We start from the raw sequence: 11,552 nt of genomic DNA, 5'->3' as shown, positions 1-11,552 counted from the left end.
TAATTGGAGTTGTCTAGCTTAGCAGATGCCTCTAGATTGAGGTTGCTAGTTGTAGACATGGTGCAGGAAATGTACTCAACCTGTCGTGAAAATCACTGTGTGAATCAACTGCAAAACACTAACTATAGCAAGTGAAATCTGAACTATCGATGAAGATAGAACTGCAATAGATAAAATCCGATCTGTATCACAAGACTTGTGGCAAATGATGCCAAGAATAGTAAGAGGCTTTACAAGATTGAAATGATGTGCACAATGCCGTGAAATAGCCTATTCCAATGATGGCATGTGTGTGTGAAATCAAATCATGTGCTATCTGCCCACTGAACAATCGGCAATGCCTCTGAACTCTCTAAAGTCTGCTCACTGAACTGATGAGCGTAAGGTTTTAGGTAATGTGATGATGTGAAACCGTATGTGAGCGTATGGTTTGACTCCGAGTAGGTACTAGTCGAGAATTTCGAGCATGGCTTAGATTGGCAACTTGGGGAGATTCAAAGCATCCCCTCTATGGCGATCCAATCTACTCTGATCTAGATCTATACCAACCATTGATCGATGAAAGAACATCAAATAATTTATTTTCTTTTGTTCTTTTTAAGTGCTGGGTCAGATGCGTGGATGTAGAGATTGATGTGCGTGTAGGAAGTGGATTTGTTCGGCAAAGCTCAAAAGTGAGTGATACTTGTGCCGCCAAAATGTACGCGTGATGTGACGAGCGCGTAGAGCACAAAAAATCAATCGATTTTCCTTCTTGGAGCACCCTCAAATTCTTCTTGGATCAAGAGATACAACTTGATCTAGGTGGAGGGACAAAAGGAGTGCAAATGTGCTCAATGATGATGTGGCAGTCAGGGGGTCACATGGAGTGACTGTGCCTATGAAGCCCTGTGTTGAGGTGGCAGGTCTGGTCACATGAAGTGCCTGTGGAGCACTGTGTGTGCCTGCAGAGGTCAATGCAGACTATGCTACTGATGTGGCACTGGCCGACCTAGCCATGATCAGACTGACTAACCCACGGTCAACTTGAGCAAAGGTCAGTTGATGATGTGGCTGTGTTGATGTGGTAGCTGGTGTGGCAGATGATATGGAGGCCACATGTCAAGGTGATGTGGCAGCTGTGCTGATGTGGCAGTCGGTGATGGCATGGCAGGACATGGCAGGCTGACATGGCACTGGGGATAGGTCATTGATGTGGCACTTAGGGTGATGTGGCAGATAAGGTCTGCCATGTGGCAGACTGTGAACCAAACCTTAGTGTGTGGTGAGCTTTGATAAGCTGCTCGATGGTAAGACACAAAGCTATAAAGAGCAAGAAACTCATCGAAAGGCAAAAGAGAACGTAGTGAGGAATCGCTCGATAGATTCTAGACAACACAAAACGTTGAGCATCATAGTGGCAACTTTAGGGTAGTACCTTATGCCATAGCCTTGTTTCTCTTCTAGTTGGACACATATAAATTTGCGTTGTTTTATTTGTTGGCATTGAGGATTTCCAAATTGAGATTCAAGAATAGAAACCCTGTTTTATTTGTTTGGCATTGAGGATTTCCAAAATGTATGATTCAAGATTCAAATAGGCTTTTAAGAGCATTACATTTTCAGGACAAAGTTACGTGTGAATTTAGAAGTCTCCATGAAAGAAATGTCATATGGAGAGGATTCTCATGAACGGTATCTACCAACCCCGTGACCCGTGACACTGTCAAACATGCTGTACTTGGTAGGATTGGGTTTGGGCGATGAGTTGGATATTACTCTTCGAGGCCTCCAGGTGGTTCGTGCCTGCCATAGTGTATACCTTGAAGCTTATACCTCTCTCCTCTCTTTTGGTCACGACACGTCAGCGATCTCCACTATGGTACATTACTGGTAGTCTTCGGATTTTGAAATAAATTGTTTTGAGCTCTTACACTCAGATTTTATCTAGATCGTTTTAAAATTTTAGAAAGCGTTATTGTAGTCTCTCACCCTGAATATAACGGAAAGGTGGGTGGAAGAAAGCGAGAGAGGGGGAGAGGGCATGGCAAGCAAAACCCGCGTTGATTCTGGGCAGTCTCTTACTGTAGAAAGAATTACATTAGTTCTCCGCCCCATTTGTTATGATATGCAAGACTACATTCGAAGAATAAGAGACCAGCATCAATTGTCAAGCTTCTACAATATGGTCAGACCCACACCATCATACAGTTTCAATTGGTGTGAAAATGCTCTACCTTCTTAAAACCTACACTCCTCGTTATTAGCATGTGTCAATCGTGAGCACTATTTGTCCCAAAGGCGTTATTTTTGGATGTGCTGGAAGGACAGAAAACACTACATAGGTTAATCCGGTTTTTTAATGTTGATATAATACGGTTGTTTTAAGTAAAGGATGAGATCATGGTCCATGGTCCCAAATAAGTCTCACTTAAGTTTGGAAAGCTCTATTATTTCAGCCTATCCAGTACCAAGTTAATACATTATAAATTCACTGTTTAAAGCCAAAAAATTTTGGCATTACACACTAATATGTGGGTCAGCTCTCGCCTCTCTGGAATGTCCTAGCTTACAAGTCTGCAGTTACTTTGCAACGATACAGAATATACAATCAAGAAAGGAATCTAGATATTTCCTGCCTTTTTAATGGATATAGATGCTTCTGCTATGTTGTGTGCTGACATGTCTTGCACCATTCACATCCTCGTGGTCAAGTGTAATCATCATGCACATCAAATTTTACAAAGTAAGCATTATTCCTGACAATAGCTTCTCCCTCTCCCCCTTGCCCTGCCCCACCCAAAAAAGGACCATCTATTAGAAGCTTTGAGAAAAAAAAAAATCAGCAATCTGTGAGTGGAAAAAGGTGCTAGCTGTCTTGCAGCCCACCTCTTAGGGTTTCAGCTCGCTGCCTAGAGTACCCGAGAAGAGGGCACTCACAGCTAGGGGCAAGGGAGATACAACCAATAGATACCTCGATCCATGAGAATATCGTAGTTACCTGTAGGCCAAGCGATGTAGAAACTCACACGTTCAGCAGTCTTCCTGGAGTCCTCTGTAACTCTCTCCCAAAAGGCACCCAGAGTATAGATGATATCATGCCAAATATTGATGAGGGTGGCCGTTGGCCGGGTTTGCTGCCCCCCATATCAGGAGCACGTTGGGCCATACCAAAGATGCCATGCTATCTCCGAAATGCTGTGCTTTAGTCGGGGAGGCCTCAAGGATGTCTTGACTAGTGACCTTCTTGCCGTCAATCAGATAGGCCAACGAAGTCACCTCAATGGAGAAGCATGCCTCCTTTGTTAGCCAAGCCACCATCCCCCAGGTGAATACTCCATGGATCCTCTGCACCTTGGCTAGGATCCTAAGAGAGCCCCACTAGTTCCTTTGGGCTTGATGGGAAGCTCCACATGCAGTGTGCTATTGTCTCTAGATCACGTGCCCATCAACAATGATCGGTCCCATCTCTCCACGTTTGCACCAACCATGGACCAATGGGTAGGACCCCCTGGGCCGATAGCCAAAAGAAATGGGAACTTGGGTGAAGGTTAGTCCAAAGCCATGACCAAAATTTCATAGTGACCTCCTTGGGGATTTGCTGCTCTACCCAATGGTACTCGTTGGATGGGCTCTTGGCTAAGGCCTCCAATTGTAGTTGTTTGCTGATCCGAGTGGTATAGGAAAAGAACTCTAATTCCGTGACTCCCCCACCTTGGATGGCCAAAACCACTTCTCGGGTCCCACTGAATCTATTAGAGGAGATGGCCTTTCCAAAACCTCAAGCACCAGTTAAAGAACTCATCCTTGTGGTGTCAGGGGTCAATGGCTGAGCTCTTTCCCCATCTCACAACCGCTTTGATCCTCTGCCACTCCAAGGAGGCCAAGGCACCACCTTTCCATCTTTGCTCCCCCCTATAGTGTTTATATTACAAGACTTTTCATTCCTTCGGGCATATTTGAATAGCACATAACCATCAGAGACCACAAGCTCCCATTGGGATCCATAATATATGTAATAGGCTCTTGGTTGGGTGTGAGAGTTCCAGAAAGGTTGATGGACTTTGGATATAATGTGCATATGCCCAGGGAACTCGTGGTACAATCTTCCAGCTCATCAATGTGAAGACTCGGCCACTAGATGAGGGAGGTATCATGTATGTTCATGCCTGTGCTTCATTTGTGGATATGACAAATCTTGGACAATAATATCCTTACAATAAGGCCTTTGTACTGCATCAAGAATTGTGTTTGGCAAAGTCCAAGTTCACAGTCGACATCAACTGCATTGATGTTCATAAAGGAAAGTGCTTGAGTTGATGATGCTTGGAGGCTATTGATCGGTCCCCTTTGAATCTATAGTAAGGGATTTTCAACTTCATGTGAGAAAAGTATCTGCATCAATTTAGGACGCAAAGAGATCTGGTGGTCCAATACCACAAAATTGGAGGCTGAGGTCATGAAGAAGGGGCACGAGTTTTTATATCTGTATGTGATTGCCTCAATTGTCTTTCTACTTAGTGCCCAACCTATGTGAGAAAAGTATCTGCATCAATTTACGAGGCGAAGAGATCTGGAGGTCCAATACCACAAAATTGGAGGATGAGGTCATGAAGAAGGGGCATGAGTTTTTATATCTGTATGTGAATGCCTCAATTGTCTTTCTACTTAGTGCCCAACACCTATTAACTACAAGTTATTGTCTCTAATGCAGAACGTGGAGAATTTCAAAGTGCAAGGTTCAATTCAAAATTTGAAGGACCTAACGTTTTACTTTTGTTAAAATAGTGACAAGTGCTCCTTCTACAATTTCCCAATTTTTGGTGTATGTGCTCAATGGTGGATTTTCCTTATTAGATAACGGAGCTGCTGTTGACTTATTGCTGAAAACCACCATATGTGACTGACGCGTGTCTGTATTTCAATTATATACAGGAGAAGCTATATGGGCGCCCTGTCATTGTGGCTGATAGGGAAATGGTTGAACAGCGTGCGGAGCAAATATTAGAAGAGGCTAAATCCTTGGATGTCGCCTTTCTTGTTGTTGGAGATCCCTTTGGGTAGGTTGTTATATCCTGCCACTGTGACACATTAATGTCTCTGCATTTTTCATGAATGATATATGCACCCACAATATACTCTGACAAAACATGTGTGCGTGCGTGTGTGATGCATGCACGCCCAGAGAGAGAGAGAGAGAGAGAGAGAGAGAGAGAGAGAGAGGTGGTTGTATATAATGTGCGTGTGGTTGTATATGATGTGCGTGGGTGTATATGAATAACACAAGCACACGTGCACACGCATGTGCGTGCACACAAACATAAATATAAACGAGCAAACAAATAAATAAGCAAATATATGCATGTATGTATATAGATACATACATACATACATGCACATGCACGTACACGTACATTTTACACATACACATAAAAATACGTATGCATTCATACGTCTATATCTATGTGTCTCTATGTATGTATGTGTGTGGTTGCGTATGTGTTCCCCCCCCCCCCCCCCCCCCCCTCTCTCTCTCTCTCTCTCTCTCATGGGTCATTTTTTGGCCCCCTGAGGACGTTAGTAGACTCTACTTCTACTTCTACTTCTACTTCTCTCTCTCTTTGGGCTGTTTACAGAGATGGGAAAGCACTTATTAGAGACTTCCAATCCAAACACAAAGACACTCAGTCTTAAACTGATGTAATGAAGGCCATTTTTATCATAGTACTAGAGTGCTATAATAACCTCGAGCTGAGATGCCATGTGCACTCCTCAACCCTCTGGTGTATTCAGATGTTGTAAGTCATCTTTTTTTGGTGTGTGCTTTGTCACATAGACCCGTGAGGTCTCCCGAGGACGTTAATATATCTTTAAAGCTTTCTTTTCTTTCGTTTCCACTCTCTTTCTAAGCAGGCACACGCATGCACACGCATGCACACGCACATATACATGTCTTCATGCCCTTATCTATACAAATGTGTGTGCATGCATAATGTATTCGTGCATATATATATAAACACTTGTAAGAGAGAGAGAGAGAGAGAGAGAGAGAGAGAGATTTGTGTGTTCATACGTATATATCTGTGTCTCTATGTATATATGTATATGTTGTGTGTGTGTGTGTTCTCCTCCCATCCCCCCCCCCTCCCCCTCCTCCTCTCTCTCTCTCTCTCTATATATATATATATATATATATGCAGGCGCACGCATGTACACGTACATATACATGTATTTATGCCCTTATCTATATAAATGTGTCTGCATGCATAATATATTTGTGCATATATACATACGTATATACACTCGTAAGAAAGAAAGAAAGAAAGAAAGTGTATTATTGTCCACTAAAGGCCAAAATGGGCCCATGGGACATCAAGAACTCTGCATACAAGATAGCACAAAATCAACGTGCCAAAAAGAAGAGGCATCATCGAATATCATCTAAGTGCTACGCAATACAATGCAAGTGAAAGTACATAATGTCAAATCTGAGCCTAAATACAAAGTAAACTAGATGCAAGGAAACCGCCCTTGGGTGCAAAATGGGGGGATGAGTACAATATGCCAATGCAAAGATACAAGTCCAGGTGTCACGGAGTCTGAGAACTAAAATAATACTGGAAATCCTGTCCATCGACTCTGCCTCCTGCTATGAGAGTACAAATCTGAGCAAAGGTGAGGTGAGCGGTTGGTGAAGCGAGATCTCCATGAGTAAGTCTCCTCCGAAAAGCTGCCATCATCCTGGATCGTCTGGAGATGAAGCGACGAGTACGTCCCCTATGTAACAAGATCCTGCGGCGTCTACAAACCATCTCATATGTACATCCACAGGGTGGAGGCATGTGTCCTGTGTGAGCTCTGACCTCCTCGTGCTCCTCCTGATCTCTGTCCTCTGGTATAGCGTGTGCCTGAGCTCTATCAGGCTGGGCTCTATCAGGCTGGGCTCTATCACGCTCCGGTCTGTGCTGATGGTCTCTGAGGTAGTCTCGTCGAAGCATAGTGGCCTCCCTGACATAAAGAGCTAGGCAATGCTGATCCTCGTAGTCCATCACTCGTGAGAGAGGTCCAAAGCCATCTGTGAAGAGACAGTGGAATCTACCTCTGAGCTCATAATATAGCGGGCATCTGCAAATGAAGTGCTCCTCTGACTCCACCTCTCCCATGGTGCAACAAGGGCAGATCCTGGTCTCTCGGCCTGGTCGCCGTCCATCCTCCATGTGTCGCATCCTACCAGCCTCTATCTCGAGCTGATGCGAAGAGACTCTAAGCTGGCCAAGGGCAATCCTCAGTGAGTGGGACATGTGGATACCTGTATAGCCTGGTGGAATGACAAATCCATCCTCTGAGATCCGAAGGAAGTGGTCACGATATGTGGCCATCTTCGTCGGAAGCTGCGTGGGATAAATCCAAGTGCGATACGTATGAAGCTGCAGCAAGTGTGCTCTCGTGACCTGGCTAAGCTCGTGGCGAGTCAACTCGAGATGAGGGGCATCTATGCTGTATCGGAAGGGAGGCAGTCTATCCATGTCTAGTCCAAGAGATGTGAGCCACCTAGTGAGTCTGAAGTACCAGCAGTATCGGGCCCCAGATCGTGCCAACTCCATAGAAGATGCAAGTGCTAACCATGGCAACCGAGCTTTGCCTGCTGCTGAGTCTCCAAACTCCCTAACCCTGTGCAAATACATGACCGACTGAAACGCTGCATCCAATGCAAGGGGAGTAGCTCCAAACTCTGCTAGCATGATCTCGTGCGGAACTGTAGCCTTGGCCCTAATGAGCCGAGAGAACATGATGATCTGTAACCTCTCTACTCGTCTCCAATCTGCAGCGCCGAGGTCTCCTGCCCAGAAAGGAGTTGCATACATTGCAGCTGGTCTCACCAATGTATCAAAAAGCAAGGATTTCGTATCGGGATGCTGAAAGTGGGACTGAAAACACTGACGCTCAAGATGAGCCAACGAAGCATACCCTTTACTAATCCTATCTCGTGCTGCATATGTCATGGTGAAAACCGGTCCCCTGAAAACTGCCCCCAAATAAGTGTACTCTCTAACAAGCTCAATGGGCTGTCCGTCATAAGTGAAGCAAAACTCATCCGTGTTGTAAATACGATCAGAGGTGTTGAAAACCATAACCTTGGTCTTGTCAAGGTTTACGGTCAACCCCCTGTCCTGACAAAACCTGTGGAGTGCCTCAATATGTGCCTGGAGACCCTGAGCAGTAGAGGAAATGAGAACCACATTGTCCGCATACAGGAGGATAGGAATGGAGGATCCTGAGAGAGTAGAGCCCACACCGCCTGTCATCTGTATAAACATCTCTAGCTCATCAATATATAATCCAAAGAGAGTAGGAGAGAGCGGGCAACCCTGCTTCACCCCAATCGTGCTGCATACCTCCTCTGAGAGCCCCTCACGTGTCCGAACCCGACCAGTGACCCTCTCATACAAAGCCATGATAGCCCACTGTATCTCTCCACTGAAGCCCATCTGGCGAATCCTCTGAAACAATCTGAATCGCGGAACTGTGTCAAATGCCTTCCTGAAGTCCACGAAGCAACAATAAAGCCGTTGCCTTCGTGACTTCGCCTCCTCTACCAGTGCCCTGAGTGTGAGGATGTGGTCAAGTGTCGAATGATCCCTGCGAAATCCAGCCTGCCCTCTGGCTCTGAGTCCTGTCGTCTCGGCATGGTCATTTATACAGCTTTCCAAAACTGATGCATAGATCTTGGCCATAACGTGGCCAATCATGATGGTCCTGTGATTCGACGGCTCCATAGGGTCCCCCGACTTGTGGATAGGTACTATGGTATTGCCTAACCAGGACTGTGGTAGGCCTGTACAAACAGACTCATTGAAGAGACGGGAAAGAACAAAATCTAAGGCATCAATCCCATGGATTACATACTCCGCTTGCAATCCATCATGATCCTTAGCTCTCCCGTTCTTCAATCGGTGGACTGCTGCACGGACACTCTCTGGTGTGAAGAGACTAGATGAAGCTGGCCTAGGGGAATGGGATAAATCGATGGCTGGCTGATCTGGAACATCGTATAGAGCTGAAGTGTATGCAGACCAGACACGTGGATCTGTGAGGGGGCTCTGAGACTTCGATTTTCTCCAGAATTCCTTGGAGTCACAGCTGAAAAGCAAGCTTCTCAGCTCCTCCTCGTTCCGGGCTAGAAATTGGCGTTTCTTGCGCCTAACCAACCACTTGTAGTCTCTCTTGGTTTCGGCAAGGAGGGGAGACTTCTCCTTGGTCTCAAGGTGAAGTTTCCTGCGGAGTTCCTTACACTCCTCGTCATACCAACCGTTGCAAGGAACAAGACCAACCGGTGGGGGACTAGACGAATGACATGTGGTAGGGAACGACATGTGAGCGGCAGAAACGAGTGAAGTATGTACAAGTTCCCACCGGTCCTGCATGGATGGTAGAGCATCTAATAGATGAGGACGGAGTAGGCGGCTGAGGTTCTGGCTATATACATCATTGAACTGGTGGTCGAAATGAACCTCGTAATAGAGAGAGAGAGAGAGAGAGAGAGAGAGAGAGAGAGGATGCCTGCGTGTGGATATGTATAGAGCTCTGTGTGTGTGTGTGTGCCATCATCCATGTGATGGTTGTAATAATTACATTTGTGACTGCTTTTTTTTGCATGGGACAGCCCCTATACATCAACAAGTTGAATAGTCTCAGAACCATTCTAGCATACATCTGTTGCTGGAAATTTATTTAAGAAGGTTAAATCCTCTTTATTTTTGTGTTGTTGAATGAGTGATAGCAGGACATAATAGTAGTCTGTAATGACAAGTTGGTATTCTGATTGGAGGGGCTTTGGATTGGAACTGACCAGTTTTGACGTCAATCTTTCCCAGCGCAACAACACACTCTGACCTAGTTGTTCGGGCTTGGAACATGGGAGTGAAAGTCCAAGTAATCCACAATGCTTCTGTTATGAATGCTGTTGGCGCTTGTGGATTACAATTATACCGTTTCGGGGAATCTATCTCAATTCCCTTTTTCACAGATAGTTGGAGACCTGATAGTTTCTATGACAGAATAAAATCTAATCGGGCACTTGGTATTCATACCTTATGCCTTCTTGGTATGTTAAATGTCTGTATCCCAAGAAGTTTGATTCCCAGTTTCCTTCATGCTTTTGAGCTGGCACTTTGTATGATTGAGATTAACTGCTTGTTTTGCCCCTGGTGATCTTTGCAGATATCAGAGTAAAGGAGCCATCATTTGAATCTCTGTGCAGGTGAGCATCATCAGGTCTAAGGTATTCAATTTTGCTAGCATGGTTTGCCTGATAGATGTATGACGGTTATTGCCATGCTTTAATGTGAAAGTTGTGTTAAGGAGATTCATATTTTTTCTTCTCATTTTAAACTTTTTGTCTTAAGATTTTAGGAGACCTGGAAAAATAGGTTGTGATTTGTCTCAAGCTGAGTTTGTCTAAACACAGCATCATTACAGTTGAAGTCTAGACATTTATAATTCTTCACACAATGCATTATGAGATTGACAGTGCAAAGCATGTTCGATGGGCTTGTATGCAGCTTAGGCCATATGGTCCAGGGTTTGCAGATGGGCTTGTAGTGAAGGCTAGAAGTGTGCAAGCCTACATGCTGTCCTCATGGCAACCCTTGTGATGGGCTAGATCCTCCCAGGTCTCCCCATATGACATGCATACTTCATGCCCACATGGCGTGCTCTCATTCCCCAATCCTATGAAGGCTTCGTGTCCTTGTGCTCTCCTCATTTGGGAGCTTATAGTGGATCAATGACAACAATGAACCATCTACTCCAACCATACTTTTATATAGTAGATAACCATCTACCCATCTTATGCTTTGCCCACTTTTTGTCCTTGCTCCAATTGCTTCACAAATCAAAAGTACTACTACTCCTTCGAAAGTGGCAATAGTTCGTTGGCATTAGTGTTGAAAACTATATGATGATCAATGGATGAAATTTTGAGTAGAGATGATCATGTTTACATTAAACCTTCAAGGACTCGAGGAACTCATTATGAAACTGAGTGAAACTCAGCTCATTAATCATAGGCATCTGACTCAATGTATCGGCTACCAAACTATACTGTTCTTTACAATATTGCAATTGAACTGAAAGCATGGATAATGGCAGAAAGTTCTACAAACCCCCCTCCATGGTATGGGCTGAAGTATCCCGGACATGGCTAGGATACCTGAATATCTAATGTCATGGTTGCACATGTTCATCCTATAGGGATATAGCAACCTATGACTGTACAGAGGACAACAGATCAAGTCACAAAAGGTACTAAGTTTAAAGCTTGCCGAAAAGCTTCAAACTTAGGTCGAGCTAGAGCCTTCGTAAAAAGATCTGCCAAGTTGTCGTCAGTGGGAACATAACTTCTTGTAAAGATAGGCAACCCTCGCCTCATTCCGCCCCTGATATTAGGATGCAAGCTGATCCCATGCTTGCTTTGCTATCTTGCAAGACCGGGTATAATGGATAATGACCCTTTGAAAGAGCAATAAAGGCATGTGCTTTGGCATCACGACCATGCCATTGAATTTGCTCCT

General features: G+C 44.7%; 1 protein-coding gene across 3 annotated transcripts in view; it reads left to right on the top strand.

Moving 5' to 3' along the window:
- The first annotated feature begins 1,501 nt into the window (after positions 1–1,501).
- Positions 1,502–11,552, top strand: part of LOC147895548 (Tetrapyrrole (Corrin/Porphyrin) Methylase) — a 43,577-nt gene continuing 33,526 nt past the window's right edge. Inside the window, exons 1-5 of one of the 3 annotated variants that reach the window (XM_087383784.1) lie at positions 1,767–1,861; positions 4,694–4,804; positions 4,915–5,039; positions 9,855–10,084; positions 10,201–10,240. In XM_087383784.1, the coding sequence (XP_087239910.1) occupies positions 4,957–5,039; positions 9,855–10,084; positions 10,201–10,240 (353 nt within the window). In that variant the 5' untranslated portion in view covers positions 1,767–1,861; positions 4,694–4,804; positions 4,915–4,956. Of the gene's footprint in view, positions 1,862–4,693; positions 4,805–4,914; positions 5,040–9,854; positions 10,085–10,200; positions 10,241–11,552 lie in introns of all 3 variants that reach the window. The other 2 variants (XM_087383783.1, XM_087383782.1) reach the window with 2 other exon arrangements.

The sequence above is a fragment of the Dipteris shenzhenensis genome, chromosome 13 (assembly GCF_047967505.1).
Source record: "Dipteris shenzhenensis isolate YYH24624 ecotype China chromosome 13, Dip_SZ_1.0, whole genome shotgun sequence".
NCBI classification, from domain to species: domain Eukaryota; kingdom Viridiplantae; phylum Streptophyta; class Polypodiopsida; order Gleicheniales; family Dipteridaceae; genus Dipteris; species Dipteris shenzhenensis.
The sequence above is the reverse complement of the archived record's forward strand: the minus strand, read 5'-3'. Positions and strand labels throughout refer to the sequence as shown.